The following is a 27,586-nucleotide window of genomic DNA, read 5'->3' as shown; positions in this document are numbered from 1 at the left end:
TTCAGCCTGCTTTTTTCTCATGTTATGTAATTGCATAATAATAATGTGCAGGCCTTCCTATTTATTTTTTTGCAATTCACACAACGAACAAAGGTTATACTTGCCAGAAGCCAGCACTTCATTTGGAATTGCTTTCTGCCCATTAAAGTGATGGGCATCATGCTGCCTATTGCTGAATTAGAGCAACAATCTGAACTGATTCAGATAGGTTAGTGGAAACAATATTTTATTACAAAGTATTAATGATTCTTTGAATTAAAATGTTTAGATAGCACATACTTCAATAGATACTTTTCTAACCATGCTCCCTTTAACTTTTTTTTTTCCACTTTCCATGAGAATATGTGTTCTGCTACTAAATGACAGACAATAGCCGGTGTGAACCTGTGCATCCCTGTAAAATTAATGACATACACCAGTCACTGATCTGGTTTCTTTGAGCTGTCCTTTAGCTTAAAATAACTTGCAAGACAAAATGAATCCACTAAAAGATATGTTCTTTTATTTATTTATTTTTTAGAAAAATGTACATCAAAGAGTTCTTTGTTATGATTTTTAGATAAGAAGCAAGAGAAGTCTTTACATAATACAAAAGAATGCTTTTAACTCGAGGTCCTATTACAGTTTTCTTTTGCTAAACACCTTACATTTAGAATCACAATTCTGAGTTATAAAACAGATATATTGGTTGACTAAGTTTAATGTCATATTGTAGAAAGCTTTATCAAGAGAAGTTAACTCTTGGACCTCAAATTTAAAAACAGAAAAACCAGAGCCAAACATGATTTTAAAAAAGAAATAATATAAAAACAGCTGTTTTTTAGATTGGAGGATTTTAGTTTACAAACACATATCTACTTCTCCCCATTTTTATGTTGGAGATTTGAATGGTTGGCTACCTGTACAAACCATAATACTTATACAAAATGATTTCTCCAAATGATTGTTATTATTTTGGTTCAGAGGCTTACTAATGTTTGGCAAATACCTCTCTCCTTATGTCCTATTTTTTTTGGAAAAGTTAAAATATCAACGAGTGGTATGTTTAAGTAGAAAAGATTTGTCTATATCTTTTGCTCAGGAAACACCAAGTGCTAACTATTTCCTTTTTATCATTCCAATTAATCTTTATGGGTTTTTAAAAAAACCCTCCACTATGAAAACAAATAACTCTCTACAGAATTCTTGCTTTTCTTTAATCGTAAGGCACTTTAAAAGAACAATAGCAAGGGATGTACATTACTCAAATGTCCTTAATATGCAGGTTAATATTTAGAGAAGAGTCTATATATTCCACTATAGGGCCCCAAAGGAATACAGTACTTCAATAATTCCTCTCTAGAAGCACTTTAACTTATCCCTATTGGGGATTTGCTGCCTTTCACTTATGTTAGAAAAATATGTGATTCCTTCACATATGAAGCAGGAATTTGTCCATGTAACCCAATATGTATTTTGAGTGTCACTGGCAGGGTTTATTTCCTAGTTTTGCTATGTGAGAGAATGGAAAGGCATAGAACCTTGTGCACTGGGTGGCTGTCTGTGTATATCTATTTATATGTATGTACTACTGACACTGGTAGTTAATTCAGTAGCAATTTAGTAACTTTGAACATAGGATTGGAAGGGACCTCAGAGGTCTTCTAGTCCAACCCCCTGCTCGAGACCCTATATCATTTCAAATAAATGCTTTTTCAGTCTCTTTTTTGAAAGCCTTCAGTGACAGAACACCCAGAACTTCTGAAGGCAAGTTATTCCAGCAGTTAATTGCTCCCATTATTAGGAAATTTCTCCTTAGCTCTAGGTTGCTTCTCTACTTGGTTAATTTCCAACCATTGTTTCTTGCCTTACCTTTTGGTGCTTTGGAAAATAGATTGACCCCCTCATCTTTATAGGAGCCCCTCAAATATTGGAATAGTGCTATCATGTCCCCCCAGTCCTTCTTTTCATTAGACTAGACATACTCAATTCCTGTAACCGGTTTTTGCACATTTTAGCCTCCAGCCCCCTAATCATTTTTGATCTTCTCTATATTCTTCTTTGTATTGTGGTGACAGCACTGGATGTAAGCATGGTCCAAGTGTCATCTAAAAAGGCTAGAACTTCATCTGATCTTGATTCTATCCCTCTATTACTGCAGCTTAGGACTGCATTGGCTTTTTTGGCTGCTACCACGCCATGTTGGCTCATATTTAAGTAGTTGTCCATTAGGAGTCCAAGATCCCTCTTGCAGTTATTGGCAGTAAGCCAAGTTTCACCTAGTTTATACCTAAGTGTAAAACCTTACACTTTTTTTCTTACCTAAGTATAGAACCTTACTTTTGTCTATGTTGAATTTCATTTTGTTGGATAGGGCCCAGTATTCAAGTCTGAGCTTGTCTTCTGGCGTGTCAACTACTCCTGCCAGCCTACTGTCCTCTGCATATTTGATGAGTTCCCCTTCATTTCCCTTGTCTAGATCATTTATGAAGATACTGAAGAGCATTGGACCTAAAAACTTGGGGTATCCCACTGTTTACTTCCCTCCAGGTGGATGTAGTTCCTATCAGGGTCCTATTGAGTTTACTGTCAATAAATAATAAAATGACCCTTTTTGGTCTGGACCACATCATGAAGACCATGTGAAGCCCTTTTTCTTAACAGCTGGCTTATTCCATCCTCTTAAAGAGAAAAATACACATATGGATTGATTTTCTCTGTTGAAATAAATGGAGCTTTGCAAGCAAAGGATTGGCATACTGGATTACGATGCCCATTATTTCAGTGGATAAAAGTGGTACTATTGTAATATTGGGTTAAATACTTGCACATATGCCCTGAAAAATCACAACTGAAAACAAGGTTAGTTTCCAAGTTATTCTGAAAATGTATGAAGGCTTCTTTTGAAATTACATAAACTATATTTATGGTCTAACCCCACAACTCAGCTATGATCATTGTATGAACAAGTATGTATGTGTCAAAAACAAGATGTTTCTATGAAATTGGAAATTCTGTTTGCTTAAGACCCCCAAATAGGCACACAGCTTATTCATGTTCTGATTACAACTTCTAGTGATCAGAGAGAAGCACGAGCTGAGTAAGAATGTAATTTGACTCATTGCCTCCATGCATTTTTTCCAGAAAAGAGCTGCTATGCTATAGGATGGCAATAATTACAAGTTATTGTAAGTATGAAAGAGGTGCAGTTTCTCAACAGAAGGTGACAATATCCAGGTTATATTATGTAATAGCATGGTTACAACTACTGATTTCTTTAATAAAGTTTTTTTTTCTTTTAAAAAAACACCATGTAAAATCTATAAATAAAATCATAAGTGCTTCATTCAAAAGAAAGCTTCTTTGGTTGCTGTGGGTGCTTTCAAATTACTTAATTTCAGTAACTAAAAAGAGTAAGGTCCCACAATAAGTGTTAACCTTAGTACTGAACTTGACCGATAGTTCATGTTGTTGACCGTCAACAGCTCCAGGTCAATGATATGTTCTCGTGGACCAGTTAATGGCTTGACCAACACAAGCATTGCACTCACTGAGCTTGTTTGCTGAAAGAAAGAAAGGAAAAAATGTTAATGTACAGCCAACGCACCCACAAATAATTTCCCAGGATACGTACTTATGTGAAAATTATTTAGAAAATATATTTCAGAGCTTACACAAGTGTGAGTGCAACTTTCTTTCTTCTACTAATTAAAGCAATCACATCCCTTTTCAGGCTTCAATGTGATCCCGCAAAAAGACACCACTGCTTTAGGTCATTTTAATGACTCTAAAATATGGCTTCCTTAATTAATAACAGATTTGTTACGCTAGCATGAGATTGGAAGCATTTCTTCAAAATCATTGTCAGTGTATATACTCCTATATAGATATTCACACAGAGAGATATAATCTGCATATTGTAATGGTTAAGGTGTTAAACTTAGGACCACCAAGGGCAGGTTCAAATTCTCCCTTGGCCATGGAAGTTTATTGAGAATCTCTGGGTCAGCCCAACATAGATGTGATGGAATGTAGTCTGGATTCCCAGGAGGGAAGGGAAAGCATTCAAGAGGAGTAAGAGGCAATTTAGTTCAGGTGGTTTATGTAAGAGAAAAAAGGTGAAAACAGCCCCTTCCTAATACCTCCCGGAGTATATGCTTGATGTAGGTAGCAGTCTGTTTCAGTTTTGCAAGATTTGTCTATAGGTGTGGGACAATAAAGAAATCTGCTTTAAAGAATCACTGTGTGTTTTCATTTCTGAGATCTGACAACAGAGTTATTTTGTGTTAAAAACGTAGTAAGAAGATAAAACATGTATTATGTCTTTAGCAGTGATCAGATGACACAATGGGACAAAAGAGTTCTTCACAATGAAGCTGTTGATTCTATCCTCTTTAATTTGGCATGTATTATATTTGCTGAATTCCATTTTCAGCATCAAAGAAATTTCAGAAGAACATACAGAATACTTACTCTAAGAAAGAAGTCTCCATTGTCATTTCCAGATTTAATCCGGAAGGTGTTAATTGTATTGGGGATAATTGTGGTTGCCTGAATTTGGAAGATATCAGATGGCACAGTCCTCTCTGAATGGATGCTCATATATTTGTGAACAATGGAATATGGCAAGTCCCGACAAAGAGGATTAGACACTGTACAAATACAGCGACTGTAAAAGAAAGCACAATGATTGAAAAACATCCTTGTTCCATTACAAACTGGTGTTCGGTTTGGAACTCTATTGGTAACTTATTGATTAAAAAAAATCAGAAAATAAAATACAAGCCGAATAGTCAAGATCTTGTTGATGATCCAAGCTCTGTAAAGGACCTTGGAATACTCATCTCTAATGATCTAAGTGCTAGAGCCCACTGTAACTACATAGCCAAAAAGGCATTAAGAGTTGTTAACCTAATCCTACGTAGCTTTTTCTCTGGTAATATCACACTACTAACTGGAGCATACAAAACATTTGCTAGATCAATACTCGAATACAGCTCACCAGTCTGGAACCCACATTATGTATCTGATATTAGCACAGTTGAGAAAGTCCAGAAATATTTTGCAAGAAGAGTTCTCCACTCCTTTACTCGTTGTGGAATACCTTACGCCACCAGACTTGAAATTCTAGACCTAGAAAACCTTGAATTACGCCATCTTCAGTCTGATCTAAGTATGGTATATAAAATCATACATTGCAATGTCCTACCTGTCAATGAATACTTCAGCTTCAATCATAACAACACAAGAGCACACAATAGATACAAACTCAAGGTTAACCGCACCAAACTATCTTGTAAGGAATTGACAAATAAAATAAATAAAATAAAATAAAATAAACAAACTTCCCTTACTTTTCAGATGCAAGCACATAAGGGTCCTGACAAGGATTTCTTGGGTAACAACGATAGCCACCATGATAATTAGAACACAACTCATCTTCTCGACATTCATTGCGTGTTTCACATTCATTTATATCTATATTAGGGAAAAAAAGGAAAAATGTTCTACAATTCTGCTATTTGCAATCTTTGAGTCTGGAGTTGTTCAAACACTTGAATCTACAATTGTCTATGGAAATTCTGAAACATCCAGGTCACAGTTGTCTCAAAGTTGCTTTTCAAAAGGCAACTGAACTTTCCTGGTTTTTTTTTTCCCTTTTCTTTTGATCTCCCACCATTTAGTCAGAACTAAAGAAGCTTCTTGGATGAGAAGCAAAATGTTTCCAAGGGGAAAAAAACCCAGGAAAGTCCAGTTGCCCTTTGAAAAGCATCTTTGAATCTGTAAAATATCTTAGTAGTTAGAGCTTAATTATTTTTTGTAGTCTGCAAACTATCTTCTTAGCCCCTCTTTTGCACATATTGTAGCTCCTGTATGCGGATCATGAAGTACATATAAAAAGAAAGCAGATCTCAGAGATCTAAGGGTTGTCCATCGTTCACCTACTATAGTCTATCTCAGAAATGCAAGGCTTCTTATAGTTATTTTTACATCTATATCGTCTATATTTTTATCTATTTTTAAGTGGAGTTCCCCAACTAAATGGTCAGACTGTACTTGATTTCTCCTTGCTCCTTCCCATCCCAGATTTTTGCAGTCTTAAACAAATGAACAACTAAGGTTTTCAATATGCTGTAGGAGAGCAGTGGTTTATGTTGATTGCACATTTTTGCCAGGCCTGGTTTAAATCAGGCATTTCTTAGGTGAATTTTATTTTATACAGGGATGTCAAGCTTGCATTATTATGTCACATGACATATCACAACTCCCCCCTCCCTTGCTAAAATGGGCGGGGCATGGCCAGCGCATGACGCATCCCTCCTACGGGCTGCGAGTTTGACAGCCCTGATTTTATATTACAGAGAGAAAGTTTTGTGTTAAGCAAAGATTTATCACTTGTATGATTTGATTTTTTAAAAAAATAGTGTTAATATTATCATTACTTTTGCAGATATGTGAACTTACCTTGACAGTTTCTTCCTCTGACCAGCTGGTATCCATCTGGACACGCGCAGGAGAATCTTCCTGGCTCATTGACACACTGATATTGGCACAGGAAGTTAGAAGCTCTACATTCATCAACATCTGCAAAACAGAGGCATTTTCTAAGCCAGTTATTGAAGGTTCAGCATCTGCTTTTACACTGAAATTGTTCCTTGGCTATTATCTTCGATACTTGGGCTGCAAAATACAAATGGTTCTTCCTTCCTTCCTGCTTTCTGACAGTTTTTGGAGGGAAATTGCATCTGCCTGCAAGAATGAGGTGTACGAACAGAAATAGAATCACTACTACCAAGTAGAAAGCAAAAAGAGCTTTCAAAGAGCAAGATTTTAGTGAAAGAATCAGCCTTCTAAAATCTTTTTTTAAATTGTGAAAGTTTGCCAGAGAATGTGAGCCTAATGTATTAATCTGGCTGACACAATATTTTAAGCCATGATATGGATTGTCTATTTTTGGACATATAGTATTGTGGGAGCTCAGCACAATGTTAATGGGAAAATCAATGTGCAGAAGTGGTCTTTTTTCTACTTGCTTCTAACCCATTTTGCTCATGCTTTAATTTCTTTGCCATGGAAGAATTATTCTTCCCTAGGAGATAACACGTGGGAAAACTCCAAGATGCACCAAAATTATATTTCTGAGAATTCTCAAGTGGTGATTCCTGGGAATTCTGGAAACTGTAATTTCAACATGTGTAGAGTTGTTTCCAGATTAGTGTCTATCTTCCATGGCCATTGAAATCATAGCATGAACAAATTAGGTTATAAGACTCCAGTGTACTTCCCTTTGCTTGTATGTGATAAGAGATATTACTATTGTCTAAAGAAGGCATTAAAGCTTCTGATTAGGAAGAAGAAATAAAGCCGCAAGATACTTTCTTTACACATTACTAACAGTGAACATATTCTATTCAAAAGGTTCCTTCCCATCCCTGTTTTTGATAACTTCTTCAAACTAAACAGCTACTCACCATCACAGCTGATTCTATCTGGGCTTAACTCAAAGCCTTGATTGCACTGGCATAAGAAAGAACCAACTATATTATAGCACAGTTGGGCACAGGGGTTGCCGGTCTCACACTCATTTATGTCTGAGAAGAAAACAAGAAAATGTGGCATTTTTATCTTTTCTTGAACCATTTTAGAGCATATTCACCATATTCTTTGTATACTATCCATGCTTGTTCACTTCAAATCAATTTATGTGGACAGGGAATGCAACTCCAGCCTCTCAAGTTTGGACTATTTTTTCTGCTTAGTTTTGCTCCATACCACAAATAAAAATGGCTAGCTATTTTATTCATACAAACAGTGGCTTATATAATTAGAAATAAAGTTGATCCTAGTGCTTTATGGATCTGAATAGCTTCAAGCATAGCATTGAGGAGGTTCCCCTGCAGTTTGATAGTTAATGTCATTGTTACAATGAAACTTCCCATTTCATTTAGCACTCAGAAACAAAGTTCATCCAAGTAAGAAATTATTAAAGAAGTCATATTGGCACATCTGGGAAAACCTGAATCTGAGAGTTCCGGGTTTTCCCTCCATAATTGAAAATCAAAACCCATCCCCTGCACCCACCAGTCCATCACATGGTCCAATCACCCATCGTTCCAACTGAAGACATTCCTCCAACCACTCCTTTCTAGGTGCAGAGTAACTTGTCCTTGACTTTATGAGAAGAATGTTGTTATGTCTAAATTTCCTCCTCTCATGAAATCCCCCCTCCCAAATGCCCAAGTACTAAGATGTGGCAGGTTGGAAGCTTCTAAGTAAAATATGGCTTCTAAAGCTGACAGTTTCATTGCATAGCGAACTACTGGCAACAGAAAATAACCAGGGCTGATGAGTGTACCTCAGTGGTTTTTCACTGCACCCCAGTTTTCTGTGGTTTATTGGAGATGAAGCACCAAATATGATACCTAAAGCAATGATGGAGGAACACAAAACCCAAAGCTGACTGAGCATGGGTACCTGTCACGCCCAAAATTGACACAAGCCCATATTCAAGTCAAACTCTGTGGTTGGAGGAGAGCCAAAAGCTTTTCATTTTCTTCCTTTAGTGTGGTAGTGGGCTGTTGATCAGCAGTTTTGTTATGATTTTGAGCTCCTTTCTTAGGAAAAGTGAACAAAGTTTTTTTCTCTGTCTCCCTAGTCTATCACCAGTTTGTCCAATGTTTAGCTGAAATAATCACTTAGATTTGCTCTATTTTGATTCTTCTTGGGCAAGGTCTACAGTAGAACCTCTAGTCATGAACGCTTCTGATCGTGACCAAATCGGGTTCCAAAAAAACATTCACATTTCCCCCCCCCCGCCCCCGCAGCCTATTTCCCCTTTTTTTACCGTTTTTTTTGGTAAACGCCGAATTTACAAAATTAGGTTCAGGTGACGACCAAATTGGGTTGCGATCAAAGTTATGGAATGATTTAAGGTTGTGACCAGGGGTTCTAGTGTATATGGAAATTGACATTCCCACTAAGTAGACCATGCCAGGAAATGAACACCACAGGAAGACTAAAGATTGGATAGCAGATTGAATAACAGAACCTTATAAAGTCTGATTGTTCTTTACCTCATCCTCCTTCTTATACATCACTGAATTAAAGAGGCATGTTCCTGAGCTGCTTCCAAATGTTATGTTGTTGTTTAGGCTTAAAAAATGTTTCAGCTTCTTTTGCCTCGGTAAAGATACCTTAATATTTTTGTCAGATTTCTTCCTTATTCTCTATAAAGGCTGAGATATCATTTGTGGCATTGGCTGGGACTCCTTTTGGCCTAGTAGGTTCTGATAAAATGGCCAAGACACTATGTAGTATACACTCTGCCATTCATGGCTATATCTGTGCCTAATTTGGATCTTATAGGGGACAGAGGGAACATGATGGTGCTTGTAGCCTGAGGAAAAAGTTATGATGTGTCCCCTCCCTTTAGGGGCCCTCACTGGATGCAGCCAATCTGGATAATTAAAAACCAGTTTCCAACTTTATCTTTTGGGGAAAAGTTATTGAAAGATAGGAATTTAGTCTACAACAGGGGTCTCCAACCTTGGCAACTTTAAGTCTGGCGGACTTCAAGTCCCAGAATTCTGGGAGTTGAAGTCCGCCAGGCTTAAATTTGCCAAGGTTGGAGACCCCCTGGTCCACAAAGCACCATGCTACAAGAGGATTAGCTAGATGCTTTTTAGTTAGGACTCACCACGGAGTGGAAATGGCATTGGGTACCCTAAGGATCAATCTTTGTTGGGATTTAGATGCAAGTAGTGTTCTTGTTCTATTCATTCTAGATTATCAATGGCATTGATATTACTGACCACTGCATCATTTTTTTACCACCTGCCAGCAGTGGGGATTGGAGGCAATGATTTGCAATGGCTCTGTTCTTTCTTTAGTGGATGCTTTCACTCAGTGGTGATAAGAGGAAGAAAGGACAGCCACATGGCTTCTCTCTTGTGTGATATAGCAGGATTTTGTCATTTCCCTATTGTTTAATATCTACATGAAGTTACTGTGGGAGGTCATAAGTTGGATTTGATATTGGTGTAATGATTAAGGCAAAAGGCTAGAAACTAGGATGCCATGAGTTCTGCCCTTGCCGTAAGCACAAATCCGAGTGACCTTGGGCCAGTCATTATTTCAGCCTCAGATAGAAGACAATGACCAATCACTTCTAAAATATTGCCAAGAAAACTGCAGGAAACCTTCTAGGCAGCTACCAGGAGTCGTCACTGAAAGCACAAAAACACAAAACCCTTTGTCTGACCTGGTGATCTGTCCCAGTGTCAGGAGGTTGGCAGGAACTAGACGGAATGAAACAACCAAAGTTGAACCCAAGCAAAATGAAGTCTAACCAAGTTTCTAATTAGTTTAGTGATGTCTCTTGCGGGAGAGGCATTAACACGAGGATGAGGTCCGTGACCTGGGGTTTTCTCTGGATTTGCAATTACTGCAGTTGGGAGCTGTAGTCTGGAAAGTGTTTGCTAAGCTCTGGCTGGGCACTGATTATTCCCTTTTCTGAAGCATGAAGACTAACAGTAATTCAAGCCCTCATCATCACAGGCTTAGATTACTGCAATATAAACTTGAAGACCACGAGAAGCTACAATTGATTCAAATGGAAATGCTTGCTTAATGGGAGATATTGATTGTTCTGCATTGGTTGCCAACAGGCTTTTAAGTGCAATTCAAAGTGCTGGTTTTAACCTATTAGGTCTTAGCAAAATACCTTCAAGGTTGCCTTCTCTAACCAGAATCAACCTTTTCAATGCAATCTTAATGCATTGAAAATGTCTTAACATACTCACATTTTCATGAAGCTACTTAACTATGCTTTTCACTCATTCATTATGGATCAATCTTCTTCAAATAATAGGTTAGCTTCAAATGTGGTGCCTCCAGAAAGTGGTTAAGGAGCTGTTCCAGAGAGTCTATGAGAGCCTAGTGGCATTTTATATGTAGCTATTGAAGTGCTGCTGAAGTGTTACTGGTATTATACTAATATCAATGGAACATCATACTCATTTAATAACATTAATTAGCTAGGTAATTAATCTGAATGTTATTGTGCATTTTAATTGCTTTAATTGCTAGGAATGGGGTTTTTTTACTCTTCGTTATTTACTATGGCTATTTTACATATACCTACACAACCACAAACATGTTCTTGCTTTTATTTTAAATTGAATTTTGCATATTATTTGTTATACTATGGATTTGTGCATACAACACATCAATCCTTGGTATTCATTTGTGGTGGCTTCTTAGTTTTTCTACAGTTAAATTTTTGTATCCTTATATCTATTTATCTGCCTCAGTCCAGCTTGCCAAGGAGAACCCTAAGTTTATGACAAAAACATAACCAAACCCGAATTAGACAGCCATTTGTCTGATGACTGAATGGTATAATGCTTGAGCAGGGGTTTGGACTAGAAGGGACTCCAAGGTCCCTTCCAATTTTATTATTCTATTCTACTTCTATATTTGAGCTAAGATAAGGCAAATTTTGAGAATTAGAAGTACAAATACTATAGTTTCTACTTCCAGAAATGTTTTGAAATGAGAATTTGTTGGAATATAGCATTCTAAATATTTTCATGAAAAATAAAATGGCAGTCTTCTGCTAAAGGGAAACCTCAGGTATACTGGGTGTCATCTTCCCCAATTTCACCCAAATTTCTCTATGATATAAGGCATAACTACAAAATGGAACTCAAAAATCCATATAATTTCCTGAACTTTACTAATTCTCATTTCCAGAGCTTTACTAAGATTATTATGAACTCTGAGAATTACAAATTGGTCATGATCACTTTTTTTTTTACTTTAAGTTGTGATTTGGTTTTTGTCATTAATTGTCATCTCAATAAAGTCCAATAAAAATGTTAATCAAACTAATTAATTTAATTGCTATTTTAAGAGTGGTGACTAAGCTGTAATGTAGTTTTAAGTGTTTAAGACATTTGGATTTTAGCCTAAACATATTATTGGATAGTGAAGAAGAATATAATAAAAATTAAGCACCTGCTGTCTGGGTTTTTGCCAAATAACCATATAATTTCCAAACCATAAGAATGCAGTAATAAATTTGTTTTGTAATTTATGTATATTCATTAGATTTGCATGAACCTTGATCTACATATATTTTAAACTTACATATGTACATTTTAGAAACCAAGCTGACTTTTTCAGTAACATGAACAATTTTCTGTGTACAATTTTTTGTAAGTTCCCCAAACTTGGTATATATAATAAAGTTAATGTCCACATACAGGTTATAGACAATTTCATAAAGAGAATTAAGAAAATGAAGTCCATGTAATTTCTTCACCAGGTCTGTTTCATACTTCTTAGTAATAGGTAGACAGTAAAGAAGAGCAGCAAGACATGATATTTTGTTGTTGAGGGAGGATTATATATTGTTTCTGGTATTTCACTGCTATTTTATTGGAGAACATAGAACATCCTTAAATAAAGTTTTTTTCAGGATTAAACTTAACTTTAAAAAAAGTATAGATTTTATTATTAGTATAAAATTTCTTCCTGAGATGATGAACCATGCAACAAGTTAGGCATAAGAATTAAATAATTTATTAGTGATAAATACATGTTATAAGGTAACATATAACTTAACTTTATAATTTGTTAAGTGTTAAGTTACTGAATTATTTATACTTGTATGGAGGAAAGGGGAGTAGCCTTTTAATATATCTTTTTCTTTGCACTTCTTTTTATTTTATTTTTATTTATTTTTATATTTTTGTTAGTTTTTTTATCTCTGTATTTGAAAACATTAATAATTTTAAGTGTTGGCATTTTCGTTAAATATTTTAGTTTTAGTATGTAGACTAGAAAATAACTTCTTAAATGAACAGAAGATTTTTTTTCAAAATCTATTAAGTTTTAACATTAGTGCTTATAAAGATTTAGAAGAGTACTATATTTCTATGAAAGTCTCGAGTCATTCCCTACTATTTCAATTCCAATAATTGCATTTATAACAGGTTCGGACTTGAAATCCGAGCATCTGAATGGAACTGCGATGGAAAAAAGATTTTCTAAAACAACATACCTTATTCAGATATAAAGAAAGCAGACTCCTTTCTACAGAAATGTTGTCTGTATTCATATGCAAACTGCATTACATCCATGTTATATGTGATTATATCCATTTATTCTTCCATTCAATCATAGCCAACTCTTAGAGACTGCCTGGAAAAGTCCCTACAGTTTTCTTGGGAAGGTTTTTCAGAAGTGGTTTGCTACTGCCTTCCAGGGGTTCAAAGAAAGTGACTGGCTCAAGGTCACTTAGCTGGTTTTGTGTCTAAGGTAGGAGTAGAACTCAGAATCACCTGGTTTCTAGCCTGATGCCTTAACCACTACAACAAACTGGCTCTATATATACTTTATACCCAATCTCAAATATTCCCAATGTTTGACTCTCATACGATGTGACACGGAGCTTCCTAAGCATCTTGAACGCCTATATTTATTCTCTAAAGTTACCCATTGATAGGAAAAGGGGAAGTTTAAGACTAGGATGAGCTGAGAGAACTGCTAGACCAAAATACAGAAGGTATACAAGTCTATCTGGGTGTTTTGTGCTGAGCAACCCTCTAGCCTCTGTGTTTTTGCTTTTTTTGGAATAGGAAAGCCTCATTTCTTTAAATGTTCCACAACAGACTTTCAATATTTCAAACATATCCATTGGCTCTCCCAATACTGGAGACCTTTGGTTAGCTTTTTCAGAAATAATTCTATGAACTCTGGAAAAATTAATATTACAACACTACTTTGGGTGAAGATATTGCAGGGGGCAGATTTTAGCAATTACTTTTATAATTCTATAACTACTCTTGAATTAGTTCCCTAAAAGTTTGTAACAAAATCAATTAAAATATTCTTAACTGAAAGATATTTGATACTGAATTAAGAAATGCATCATACACACACAAAGGCAGGATTAGAGCAATACTTTAAAGCAAATATGAATTTAACAGTCCACACTAATGAAAATGCTAAGTTAAATCACTATTATTAATATCGAGCCCCTTTTCTTTTTTATTATTATTCTATAAAAGAACAAACATAAAATCTAATATATAAAGTATTTTGATGATTGTATTTCTTGAAGTGACTGGCCATTTTACATATCACATAAATGTCTATTTTCATTGGATTCCATGCAACTTACATTTATATAATTAGAAAATATGACAGTAAAAAAAATAAGTATGACAGTTTCTACAGAAATGTTCTGAAATGTGCTTACCGGCGCATGTGCGGTTGTCAGGTGTTAACTGAAAGCCAGCATTGCAATGGCAGTGGTAGGAACCAGGACTGTTCACACACCGATGGTGGCAAAAGGAAGGGAACGTGCATTCATCAATGTCTATGTTGCCATTAGAACAGAAGTATTTTAAAAATAATTCCAAAAATAAAGTTACAAACATGAACTGCCACAAAAAACGATGTGCAACACCAGCTTTAATTTTAAGCATACATTTGGCTCAATTGTGATCGTAAGTCGAGGACTACCTAAAATCCTTAAAAAAGAAACCCAAAGACTGATAGGGAACAGCAGAGTGGTAGTGCTGGTCAGAGAGGGTAACGAGGAATTTCCCACTAGGAGGGTTTCCCTAAAGGGCTAGATCTGGGATCATTCTGTAAATGCCAGTCAAGTCATTGTTTAGCTCTGATTGGTTTCTCTTGAAATGCATCAAGTTCAGACATTGAATGAAAAAAAATCATAGGATTTAAAACCCCAAAATTAAAATTATCCCCAAACATCAAAAAGATCAGAGAGATGCAAGGCAAAATATTTGACATATGTATTTCATAATTCATGAGACAGCATATAAAGCACCTATTTCTGAACTGGTAACACATCTGGGTCTGTCATTTGCAAAGTCCATGTGCTGGTTTGGCAGCTACCCTCTTATGTGCAGGCATAAACATGTAGAGAGACCACATGACTGCTTTAATTATTTGAAAATCGGGGCTTCTACATTTTGAACTTATTTTTTTCAAATGTTTCAGTGCACAGTCTTCTTACAAGCTTTCCATCTTAAACCTTGTAGTAGATTTTCACGGTTACCTATCCTTCTCGTGTGATAGCTGCAACTTTCATCGTCCTCATGAATGCAACCACACTGCTGGCTGTGGAGGATGTGTAACAGCAGACATTGTTATTTCCACATGTGTGTCTGTTTGTTTATTTATTTCATTGCAAAAACTTATACATGGCCACCTCTACTATATATTACTAAAACTCCCCATGTCTGTAACTTTTCGCTGGGTGAAATGCGGCATCATGGGGAAAAACCTTGTTAACAAATGGGATAACTCACAGAATATTGGGACCTGTTACTCTCCAGGGAATTGTGGATGCTTCTGTGTTGCTGGGCTGCTGCTGCTACTTCAGCCCAGCCAGACTGTTGCAGTCACATGATCCTCATTTTCAACATTCTGTGACATTTTCCTGGCCACTCATGCACTCCCTCACTCTCCCAGCAACAACCACTTACCTACCAGTTTGTGAGGGAAGCAAAGGAGGGAGGAATAGGGAGGAAGGAAAAGAAGGAAAGAAGAATGGAAGGAAAGAATCTTTGTGTACCCTTCCCAGCCCCAGCTGCCCTTGCAAGCCCTCTCCAACTGTGCAGCACCTCTTCCGTAGCTCCACACACTCTCTCAGACCTGTGCTGCCCCTGCAAGTCTTCCCTGACTCATGCACCTCCGTGCACCCTTCTTGATCCACGCTACATCTTCTGCATGCTTTCGCCAACTCATGTGGCACCCCTGAGTGCTCATCTCATCCTATGTTGCACCTCAATGAACTCTCCCTGACTTGTGTGACACCTCTTGAACACTCCTATGAACCCTTCCTGATCCATACAACCTCCCTTGACTTGCAATACCTGCCCTGCACAGCCTCCCCAACTCATGCAGTCTCTCTGTGACATGCCTAACCTGTGCAGCAACATTTTCATACTCCTAAGCTCTCCCAGGCACCCATCCTGACTTGTGCCACCCCCTACATACCCTTCCTAACCCAGGTGGCCCTTCTTACATATCCCTATGACCCTCAGGCACCCTTCTCAACCCACCCTGCCTCTCAGTGCCCTACCTGACCCATGTGACACCTCTCATGCTCTTTTCCTGACTCACATTGCCCACCCACCTACTGTCTCTGATCTATGCAACATCTCTTACAGAAGCCATGTACCATTCCCAAACTGCATGGTACTTCTTGTACCTGTTCTGAGCCCCCTCACTATTCCCCTCACTATTTCCCCCACCCAACAGCAGTCACTTATATTCATGTTGGCCTTGAACTTGCAACTTCCTGCTGCTTTATCCCCTGGCAGCCTTCCAGAGGCAAAGTAAACAGGGAGGCCATCAGAAATTTGAGGGAGTGGGGGAAGGAGAGAGGGAAGAAGAGAGGAAGGAAGGATTTCCAATGCTTTTACCAGTTTCCCACAAGGAAATTCAATGTGAAAGCCATCAGAAAGTCAGAAGTTGCTCCCATTCTCACTGCTGTTTTGCTAATCTATAGTCATTCTATTTCTGCTTAGGTAAGGAAATATATCCAGAAGAATGAACCAATGGAGCATGGGTTGTCTAGTACATGATAATCTAGGCAGCTAACAGTAACATTCCATAACAAGAAAACATATAAACTCCACAAAATACATTTTGCGGTGTGGTACTTACCAAAGCACTGGTCTCCTCGTTTTTGATACCCAGTTCGACATTGGCAGGTAAATGATCCCCTTAAATTGACACAGACCTGATCTGATCTACACGTATGGGCACTGGTGGTACATTCATCAATATCTTTTAATAAAAAGAGGAAAAAAGGTATGTTATGAACTTTGGAAAGGTCATCATAACTTTTGTATTTCTCTTCAAAATACAAAGACGTTACTATCAAGGTCTGATTCCAATGTTAGTGGAAAAAAATAATAATAGTCATCCCGAATAAATCATTCCTCAGCCTATTTCTGTGTCCTTCTATGACATTGCCAGTTCTTTTGTAGACTTTCTCAATTTCAATTTTTAAATCATTTTTCATAAAATGATGATGTAGGCAGAGATTTCTACCAAGATTTCTTGGGGTAATAACTTGCCAACTTACCTGTCAATTATTGGTGATTCAAAGTAGCTAAGAAGGTCCACATAAAACAAAATGGTGTATATAAAATCTACCTGAAAAAATAACTATCTGTGTCAATGAAACAGTCCAAGCAATTTTATTCAGAGCACACTGATCAAGGAAAGTAGGATTCTGGATCTTATTTGATAGATGTGGCTGACTTTCTCTGCAGTCATACCTGAACACAGAAATACAATGCCGGCTATGTTTATAGTCTAGTGTGTTCAGATGTGAGGGAAAGAAGGTATAGTGGCATCTTTCCTTTTATTATTCTCCAAGGCAGATCGATATTTGAAGTTATGGAAATGGACAAAATATAACTATTCCCTGAAAGTGCAGGCATAGATTTGTTGGATTACTGAAGCATTTTGGAGGTTCATCCTCCCTTTGGAATAGTATCACTTTAATGGATTAAAATGTTGTTCTCCTCTTTTCCCTTTATAGCAGACTGTATCTCTGTAGTGGGTTGTAGGTGATTTCCCAGTTTTACGCCTCCTATAATCTAATACAGACTGTATCTCTGTAGTGGGTCGTAGGTGATTTCCCAGTTTTATGCCTCCTATAATCTAATACAGTACTCTGACATGACTTCCTTCTGACATTCAGCACCAACTGGAAGTTTCTAAGCTGAATAAACAAATTCCTTAAAACTAGTTTACAAATCCCAGTTGAACTTTTGTTCAGGAACTGGGAACCAGTGGCAGATTCCGGGTGGAGCCATGGAAAAGAAAAAATGGATTCTTTCTCATGCAAAATGAAAACAATGTTGACCATAAACTTGCTCTCCCCTCCAGTTCTCACTTCAAATATCCAAATATTTTCCAACATGCTTCCTTTCTAACTGACAGCTTGATATAAATTTTCTTCTGACCTGCCTTGGTCTTTGAACTGATAGCTGTTATCAGTTCTTAAAAGCTGGTGTACTGCTTAAAAAAAAATTTCAAAGATGACAGATGGGGGAATGCAGAATTTCTATTAACTTGCAAAATGCCTGTCATATCTCAGGTGGGTTGAGCGTGAGATAAACAGTGAGAGAGAATGTATCTTGCAAGCAAGCACTATATAGTTAGTATGTTTGCATGTATGAATAGGGTTGGGGAAGATAAAGGCTTGCATTTTGACCCCCCGCAGTACATATTGGTGCATCTGCACATGCATGTACAGGTAGTCCTCAACTTATGAACCATTCAACCGTTCAGCAACCATTCAAATTTATGGCAGTGCTAAATGAAGGGACTTACGGCAAAGATGACAAAGGTCAGCTGGGGCAGCAAAGCACAGGGTGGTAGGAATCTCTGAGTGCAGGGTTGTGAGGGTGAGTGTCTGGGAACTACGTTAGAGTGGCTGCAGCTTCATGTGGCAACTACAGTTTTGCACCACACAGCTGAGCTGGGCTGAGCTGGACTTTATATTACAAAGGAATTCATGCTGTGCTGGAATTCATGTCATCAGTGCTCTTCTTGCAATCCCAGTGCATTAAGACACCCCTTTGTGCTGCGTTCCTGGGCTGAGCTTTGGAGTGCAAAGGGATTTGCACTATACTGTGACTCAGGGGCTTCATGCAGCTCCAGAGCCATGGTATGCCAACCTTTTGTACTGTGCTGCTGGGCTTGGATGAGGCATCTGAGGCTTCCTGGAGTGGCTGTGCTTCCTGCAGTTTCTCTGGCATATTTTTGGAAATGGTATGCTATTGACTTCCTCCTAGGACTCACATCAAATGACTGAATCAAGAGTACCAAACTGACTTCAGGTCTAAAGTGGGATTAGAACTCACCATCTCCTGGTTTCTATCCTTAACCACTATACCAAATTGGCTCATATTCAAGTTTTAGCTTAGCCTATTTCCTGCTATTATGCTTGTTTTCAAGCAACATGAATGTTTTTTTATGTAGGAGAATATTAATAACAACATAGTAGTGATTTCTCATATGCAGCCCATACTATTTTTTTGTAATTCACAGAAATCTAGTATCTTGTTCCACTATATGTAAAGATAATAGTATCTGTGTGTGTGCATGAGAAAGTAAAACAGATAAGAATCACCAGCAAGTTAACATGAGAAAAGGAGAAAGGTTAGTGAAGAGTCTTCCTCTTTCTGTCACCCTCCCCCTTTCTCAGACACAAATTTATTTCTGCTTTCACACCACCCTGTCCTTCTGAATCATCTGTTTTTGTAAATATAAAAAACTAAAACTTCACACATTGCATTTGTTCCTAAGCAACAGCTGCATGTGGCTCTTTGTTCTCTCCCATCTCAGCTTTGGCAGAGAGATCCAAATGGACAAACACTACAAAAGAGAGAAAGAAGAACTAAAAGGATGGCGAAACAACTTTAGAAAGAGAGAAGATGATGCCTGCCAGCAGTTTATAGCAGGGTAAGGCTTGGCCCTCCTTTCCTCCAACCCCTTTAAAGTGATCTATTGAAAGCATTCATTGATAACCATGAATATTTCTATTTTCCATAAATCACATCTCAAAACAATTTCTCAAGACAGATGACATTAATTGAATTGCATTGTCTTGTGAAGCACTTGCTGTACTGTTCAGTCAAAACACTTTCAAAACTCATAAATTCAGAAAAAACAATTTGACAATAAAAAAAATCAACACCATTCGGAGCAGTAGGAATAATATTAACTCTGAGGTGGTGTTTAAACAGCCTTCCTAAAAGAGATAAAAGAAACTAACTGAAGGAGTTGTGTGTTTCCAAACTTGAATGGTTTCCAGGAAGATAGATTTCAACTGAGAATCAGTTTGGTGTAGTGGTTAAGGCAGGGGTCTTCAAACTTGAGAGCTTTAAGACTTGTGGACTTCAACTCCCAGAATTCCTCCTCCAGTCATGTTAGCTCAGGAATTCTGGGAGTTGAAGTCCACAAGTCTTAAACTTGCCAAGTTTGAAGACCCTTGGGTTAAGGCATCAGTCTAGATCCATGAGCCAAGAGGGCAATGGCAGACAACTTCCCAAATTTTGTCCAGGGGTCAACACTGACTTTGAAAACACACACACATAAAGGGAGCAGTCTTATGAGGAATGAAGTGCCAAGTATCTGTGTCTAGATGTTATAAGCAGTAAGCTATAATGAAAAGAAAAGACACTAAGAGGGAGCAAAAGAGCACCAAGAGCACTGTTAAGTGTTTTACAAGTTGCAACAGTTTAAGTTAAGCTGATTTCAGACCAGGAAAAAGTCTTCCCTTTTTTGATTTAAGTGAATGACAGGACCTTGACTGTCCCCAAAGCAAAATCCAGTTTTTAGGATTTGGGTACAAGTAAGCAAGCTCATCTCTCCTATTGAAACTATGATTTAAAATTATGAGTTTTGGTTGTTGCTCATTTTCGATGAAATATTTGATAAAGTCACAAGGTTCTGCAACTGTTTTATTTGACTTATGGATTAAAAACTAGTATGGACTATTTATCTCTTGCCTAATCATCATTCAAATGAAACCATTCATTTCATGTATTATGAGAGTCTTTGAGGGAGGTCACATATTACAACATTAGAAGTCTTTATTAAAGAAGATATTATGGCAGTACTGCTGCCTAGAAAATCTCAAATGTTCAGAAATAAAAGAGAAACAAATGTTGTGGAATTCTTTGTAAAGGGAGGCTAGGCCAGGGGTGGGATAATACTGGCACACACACCCCAGGCTCCATTTTTTGCCTTCCTGGGCCCCAAGAAAGCCTCTGAGAGCAAAAATGCACCCCCCCACAAGGCTTCCCGAAGGCAAAAAAAGAAGGGGAGTTACTGCAAAAAAAAAAAAGAAAGAAAAAAAAAAGAAAAAGAAAAGCCACGCCCACCCAGTCACATGGCCATGCCCACCTAGCTACACCCACCTAGCCACGCCCACAGAACCGGTTGTTAAAAAATTTGAATCCCACTCCTGGGCTAGGCTACTGTTTTTCTTTCTCCTGTCAGGCAAACTTGTTTTAATTCAGGCAGGTTTTAATTCATAAAAAATGATTTAATTATTCAATTTTATGGCTGGTGTCTATAAGTTTTTAATGTGCATTTAATAGTACTTTTAATATTTTTTTATTTTCTATCTTATAAAATATACTGTGGTCTACTTTATCAAATGCTTTACTAAAGTCCAAGTAAATTATATCCACAGCATTTTGCTGGTCCACTAATTTTGCTACTTTATAAAAGAATGCAATAAGATTTGTCTGGCATGATCTGTTTTTGACAAACACATGTTGGTTACTGGTTATGACTTTGTTTGTCTCTAAGTGTTCACAGATTCGTTGCTTGATTATATTTTCCAGAATCCTTTCAGTTATTGATGTCAGGCTGATAAGTCTGCAGGTTGCTGAATCCATTTGTTAATTTTCTTATTTTATTTTACTCTTATTACTGTTAACTAAGTGTAAAGATAAGTTATAACTCAACATCCATTGTATCAAGAATTCTTATAATATGTTTGAATGACAAATAAATGTTTATCCGCTTGCTTATCTAAGAGTTGATTTCTAATTATTTAATCAAGTGATGTCACCAAGGTAAAATTGATTCAAAATTCCTAGACTAGAATTTTAGTGACAGCTAAGCAATATTTTTTCCACACAGTCTAAATATCTCATAGAAAAATTAATTGGGACTAAAAGTAAAAATGGTAGGAACCAGAATCCATGGTAAGTAGATCAAAATCGGATACAGGAAGTATTACTCCATTATATCTGGAGAAACAAACAAACAAGAGCCTCAAATGAAAATAAATGATTGCTAATTTCTGTTTGACATTTTTCAGTATATATTATATACATTTGTTCGGTGATATTTTTCCCCCTCAATTGGTTGCTATCAAGAGAAAATTCTTCCACACAGGGTGCTTATTCCTCTCTTCCATTTAAAAGATCCTAAAGATGAAAAATAGTATGTGTGGGGAGGTCAGCCATATATTTTTTCCAATGGTTTTAACATTGATTGTTGGATGCTATGGATTGAAGAGAGAGATAAATAAACTCAGGATTGAGAGGAGGGAGTGAAAAATAATGGCTGGCTTGAGCACAGACAAGGAAGAATTCTTCCTAGTGGGAAAATAAACCACCAACTAATTATGCAGCCATGTAGCCATTTATACAGGTTGGAAATATCAGATCTGCTACAATTTTCAATATGTATTCTGGAACAGAATAAAAATAAATGGTCTCAATAATCAAAGTGACAATATCATGAGCTCAGACAAGTCCACCCCCTCAACATCTCTAATTCTCTGTCTTTTCTTTCCATCTTGCATCTTTTATTACATTTTAATGCTGCCCATCTCACTAGTAGAGCAACTCTGTATCTTCTTTTCCTAACTTCTATTTTTCTCAGCATGTGTCTCCCTTTTATTTTTCCTTCTTTATAGCTCTACATTTTCTAATTCTTTCCTTGTATCTTTGCAAAATTCTTAATACCTTTTTAAAAATTTTAACAGCTCAGCTAACGCAAGCCAGAGATATTTAACTGCTTCGTTCTCTATAACTTTAGGGTCATTTAGTGCTATTATAGGTTTCACCACGCACTGCAAAACCCCATAACGCAGTGCAAGATGAATGCTTTATTGTAACAATGCAAGACCTAAGATGCATCCACCCCACAAACGTTTTTTTAAAAAATAATCATGAAGAACAGGTTTCAAAAGTACTCTTGAAATTGCTTGGTTATGTGCTAAGATTTATGAGATAGCCAAAAGGAATATAAAAAAGGTATGTGGCTATGGGGGGAAGGGAGCATATTGCTTTTCCCCCTGCTGAATACAGATCAATTTGCATTTCATTGTCCTCATTCCCGTCAGGTTCATTAATTGCCAGTGATTTCTCTGCATTTGCCAAAAAATGTACCCAGTGATTCTTTGAGAAGTTATTTATACTGTTTTGTCCCTTCTGATGCTGACTTTGGCAGAATGCTTGTTGTTCTATGCTAGAATGCTGGGTGAGCTGCTTTGAGGTCCCAAACGACCCTTTCTTGAAGCAAACTGTTCTTTTAAGGCATCTGCTGCAGCTTCCCCTCCTTGCTCGTGACCACTTGATTCCCTCTGAAACCTAAAAACAAACCTGACTGACTTGTGCATTCCAGCCTCACAGATTTCATTGGAAGTGGCTTTAAACCAGGGGCTTAGGATCTCTCTTTTCCCCTTGATCCTTCTATTCTCCACTTGCATGCCTAGCTTGGTTCCATCTGACTGTGACTCATTCTTCCCCAAACCCCTGACTCATTCGGCTAACTTGTTTCCTTATGTAACCTTCTAATCTCAGCACTGCACTTCCTACAACTAGATAATCATAGCCATACTTGGCATTTCAGCGTGGTTCCCACCAGCCCTTTACACTTCAGTGCAATTGTTCCTTTAGAACAGCCTCTTTTATGTAACAAGCCACAATCTGTCTTGATGTCCTGTTAAATTTTTGACAATCTGCGGTCCGTGGTTACAGAGCATTATGTCCTAGCTATCCAAGCATGTTGTGCTAGGAACTTGTTACTCTTGGTTGCTGGTTGTAGGATTGGGAAAATCCAAGACCTTGTTGCCCAGGATCTAATGTTTTAACAACAGCATTCAATGCATGCTTGATTAAATCACAGGTCACCAACATGAATCATGGTATAATTATGCTCTGACAACATAATTTTCCATCTTGTCCCCATGATTTCCCTTATTTCAGGGGTGTCAAACTCGATTTCATTGAAGGCTGCCTCAGGGTTGTGTTTGACTTTAGGAGGCTGGGGAGGGCATGGCCAAAATGGATGTGGCCAGCTCGATGTCATTCGTGTCAGGGGTACCTGTGGTGGCCCGGGCAGGGCTGTGGAGATTCCACTGTCTCTAGCAGAGGAACTTCTTGATGCTTCCTTGTCTTGTGATCAAATGCTCTTTTGCTTGTAATTTGTTTTGCTAGCCCTCTGCCAGCAAAAACAGAGCTCAGAAGGGGCACATGTGCCCACCCAGGTACTGTTTTCAGCTGCAATGGCCTCCTGCAGCCCTCTGCCAATGAAAATGGAGCTCGGGAGGGGGCACATGTAGCTCTCCTGAGCTCTATTTTTGCTGGCAGAGGTACCGCAGGCTGGTTCTTCACTGTTTCCAGGGTGGCCCCACAGGCTAGATCTAAGCACCCTGCAGACCGGATCTGGCCCCTGGGCCTTGAGTTTGACACCTCTGCATTATTTCATCCCCATTCCATGAGTGAGACTGGCTTAAGTCATAATTAGCTACAACAGTATAAAGGAGTATTTCTACTGTTTTAACACAACTTCAAAGTCTTTTTATTACACTTAACGGGATACAACTATTTAAAGTTTTTGGTTATCTTTCCACATGATATTGTGAATTCTGGGAATTGTAATCACAACACATTTGCAGGAAAGCATATTTGGAAAGATTGTTACCATTATTTCATAAGATAAAACATTGGAAATTATAAAGTACGGCCTGCATTTAATAAAAGAAATGAATCTGATATATTTACCAAGTGTTCTAATCAGTATTTTGACATTAGTTACCAAGGCAGTAATGGGATTGTAACAGATTATACCAACTGTGGTGATCTTTTCCAAGTTACTTCTTTATGTTCCTGTTCCATATCAAGCAAACATCGAACTAATACAATGCATGGACAGCAATAACCCACCCATGATGACCAATGAATTTTGGAGGATATTCAAAAATATAATTACAGATAAAAAAGTGTTTTTCCTTTTCTGGCACATCATTTTTCAGAATTATTATGGAACTGTTCCATGTATTCTCTTCATTACCATTTTCGGCAGTTTTAAAAATCTTTTTGAAATGAAGAAGCAAAAGGACAGTCAAATAAAGTAAAATAATTAAATTAACCTTCAGGTTCATCACCTCAACAATTGTAAAAAGAAATCAAGAGATAAGGGAAACATAAATCAAGTAAGTATGCATTGGATATGAAGCTGCTTTCTTTCCCGAAAAGGAATAAAAAAATCTCATGTCTGGAATTTTTATTTATTTATTTTTATCCTATCTTTATTATTTTTACAAATAACTAAAGGCAGCAAATACAGTTTATTCAACACATTTCCCTTTTCCTATTTTCCCCACAATAACCCTGAGAGGTGGGTTGGGTTGAGAGACAATGAGTAGTAGTCATGGTCTCCTGCTTTTTGCTCTTAACCGTTATACCAAACTGGATCTCTAATTATCTGCATTTTTAAAATCTAAAATGCTGATTTTTGAAAATATTTCCAGGTTGCAAACCATTTTTGTTTTGCTTATTTCACTTCTAGGGAATCTAGAAGGTAGAGCTTGCACAAATTGTGACAAATTTAAGTTATGGATTTTGACCTATCAAGTACTTGACAATCAAACTGAAGGGTAGCAAGATTAAACATTTGCCAAGACCACAAGAGCACTCTTTACTGCCATTTCAAGTTTTCACTGAGTATCCAGGAAAATCAAATGTTCCTCTTCAAGGCTAGAAGAATCACTAAAATGTTCTACCTGAAAGTCTTCAAAACACTGAAAACCGTTTCCTTTTATTCTAACCAGAGAAAAACAGCAACAATGAAAGTCTCAGTGTCCTCCATGTAAATTACCAAACATGCCTACAGTTTGGTATTGACATTTTCACATATATTTCTTTTCCCAATTTCCTTTGTAATCCAGGAAAATTCTCTGTGAACCCTGTTTTCCATAAATTAGTCATGAAGTAGAAAGAAATGAAAAGTCTACCACTGGACTTTGATGTAACTGTTATAACAAAGTGTTATGATAAGAAATTGGAGAATTTTGAAAAAAAGTTCACCTAATTTCATTGTTTACAAATTTGAAGTAGAGTTTCAAAATATCATTTATGCCCACTTTAATCAAAACATGGAGAAGAGCTTGCAGTCTTTCATAGTAGACTGCAATGATTCTTTTATTGTGCTTTGGTAAGGCATCTTGTGAGTGGCTGTGACCCAATTATTTTGATAGGGAGAGCTATGCACCAAAGATACTCTACAACATTTCCATTAATAGATGAGTGCTTCTGAATGAGTAAATGTACCTTTCCTATAAGCAATAATAGTAAGAAGTTGATACTTGCTGACTACGTCTATGTCTTTTCCTTGGCAACAGTATGGATGGTGATTTGACATAAGAAGTGAATAAAAAGGAGAATGTTAATGACATAGTTATTATGTATGCTAGTTACATAATATTATGTATAAACTGCAGTACTAATTTTCTAATTGCAAGGAGATTTTTTTTCCTCTATTAACATTAAAAATGTGATATTCTATCTGTAGATGATAACATCTTAGATTTTCTATTATCTTATTTGATACATGTATAGGTCAGGCCACAATCCTGAAAAATAGTTCACCCTAAAATGGGTGGATCCGGGGGAAAAATAACTTTGATTTAATTTTGCTACATTTAATATTCCCACCTTATATTAAATAAATGCTTCTTGAAAGGCTCAGAGAGAACTATCCAAAGCTTTGGGAATGGCAGGTTGTATTTTCCCCATTAGAGCTACAAAGTATTCTGAATTATTACATTTATCAGTTAAGTAAGGACATTCCAATTATTTGTATCCCTTTGACTTATTGCTAGACCAGCAAGAACATTTGAGCAAGAAAAAAATCAGGTAACAAATAGCTAGCAACAAAGAAGTGGATTTTTATTTATCTGTTATTTTCATCCAATGATCACTGCTAGGTTTCTGCAGCTCAGGAATGACAACCCTACATTCACTTTTCTTAAAGTTGGTTTGCTTCTTTCTTGTACCTCTGACACTGTCAGCCCTTTGAGGTAGAACAGACTAGGAAATATTATCTATGAATGCTAATATTATTTTTATTATATGGTTACAGTAACAGAATATCATAATTCTGAATGGGCCTCTCCGCCCGCCCTTTAACTTAAAGAGAACTAGGGAGATCAAACCTGAGACATTTTTCTCAAATTACATTTTTGCTTGGGACTCAACTCTTTTTTATCCAACCATCATCTTGGTTTCAGCTCTTCGTCTTGCTTCTCAAGGTTATTCCTACTGCCCATTACAGATACCATCTTTCCACTCAGTGCTAAGCCAGCAAAACTTTTCTAGATCAAGAACTGAAATGATGGACAAACTTGTCTCTGCTTGGCTACAGGCTGCAGGTACAACAAGGCTAAGGCCATTTATATCTCCTTCTGCAATGCGAGCATATTTCACAGTTATCTTTTGATTTCCTTTGTTGCTCCAGCTTTCCCCAAAGAATTCAGAGAATTGGTGCAGATAATTTGCCCTCAGAAATCTTTGTTTTCTTATCCCATGAAATAAAATTCTTAGAATTCCCCGAGAAGAGGTAATAAAGCTGTGCTTGTTTAAACCTGTAATATGAATGTGCCAAAAGTACTAATGTTAAGAGCCATGACTCAGAGCTGTCTGCATTAGTGACTGGTGATTCATGGTGGGATAGAGAGAAAAGAGGAGAATTTACTACTGAGTGATATAGCTGTGATTAAAACTTACTGTGTTAGCTG

General features: G+C 37.2%; 1 protein-coding gene across 1 annotated transcript in view; it reads right to left on the bottom strand.

Annotated features, from left to right (window-relative positions):
- Nucleotides 1–480: 480 nt before the first annotated feature.
- EFEMP1 (EGF-like fibulin extracellular matrix protein 1) overlaps nt 481–27,586 on the bottom strand; it is a 50,271-nt gene continuing 23,165 nt past the window's right edge. The window contains exons 5-11 of the mRNA XM_026696052.2: nt 16,687–16,809; nt 14,246–14,365; nt 7,452–7,571; nt 6,445–6,564; nt 5,334–5,457; nt 4,453–4,648; nt 481–3,542 (exon numbers count right to left, since the gene is read on the bottom strand). Of these exons, the coding sequence (XP_026551837.1) occupies nt 3,384–3,542; nt 4,453–4,648; nt 5,334–5,457; nt 6,445–6,564; nt 7,452–7,571; nt 14,246–14,365; nt 16,687–16,809 (962 nt within the window). The 3' untranslated portion in view covers nt 481–3,383. The remainder of the gene's footprint in view (nt 3,543–4,452; nt 4,649–5,333; nt 5,458–6,444; nt 6,565–7,451; nt 7,572–14,245; nt 14,366–16,686; nt 16,810–27,586) is intronic.

The sequence above is a fragment of the Pseudonaja textilis genome, chromosome 1 (genome assembly GCF_049901715.1).
Source record: "Pseudonaja textilis isolate UNSWEBS1 chromosome 1, rPseTex1.2, whole genome shotgun sequence".
NCBI classification, from domain to species: domain Eukaryota; kingdom Metazoa; phylum Chordata; class Lepidosauria; order Squamata; family Elapidae; genus Pseudonaja; species Pseudonaja textilis.
This window is presented reverse-complemented; position numbering and strand designations above follow the sequence as displayed.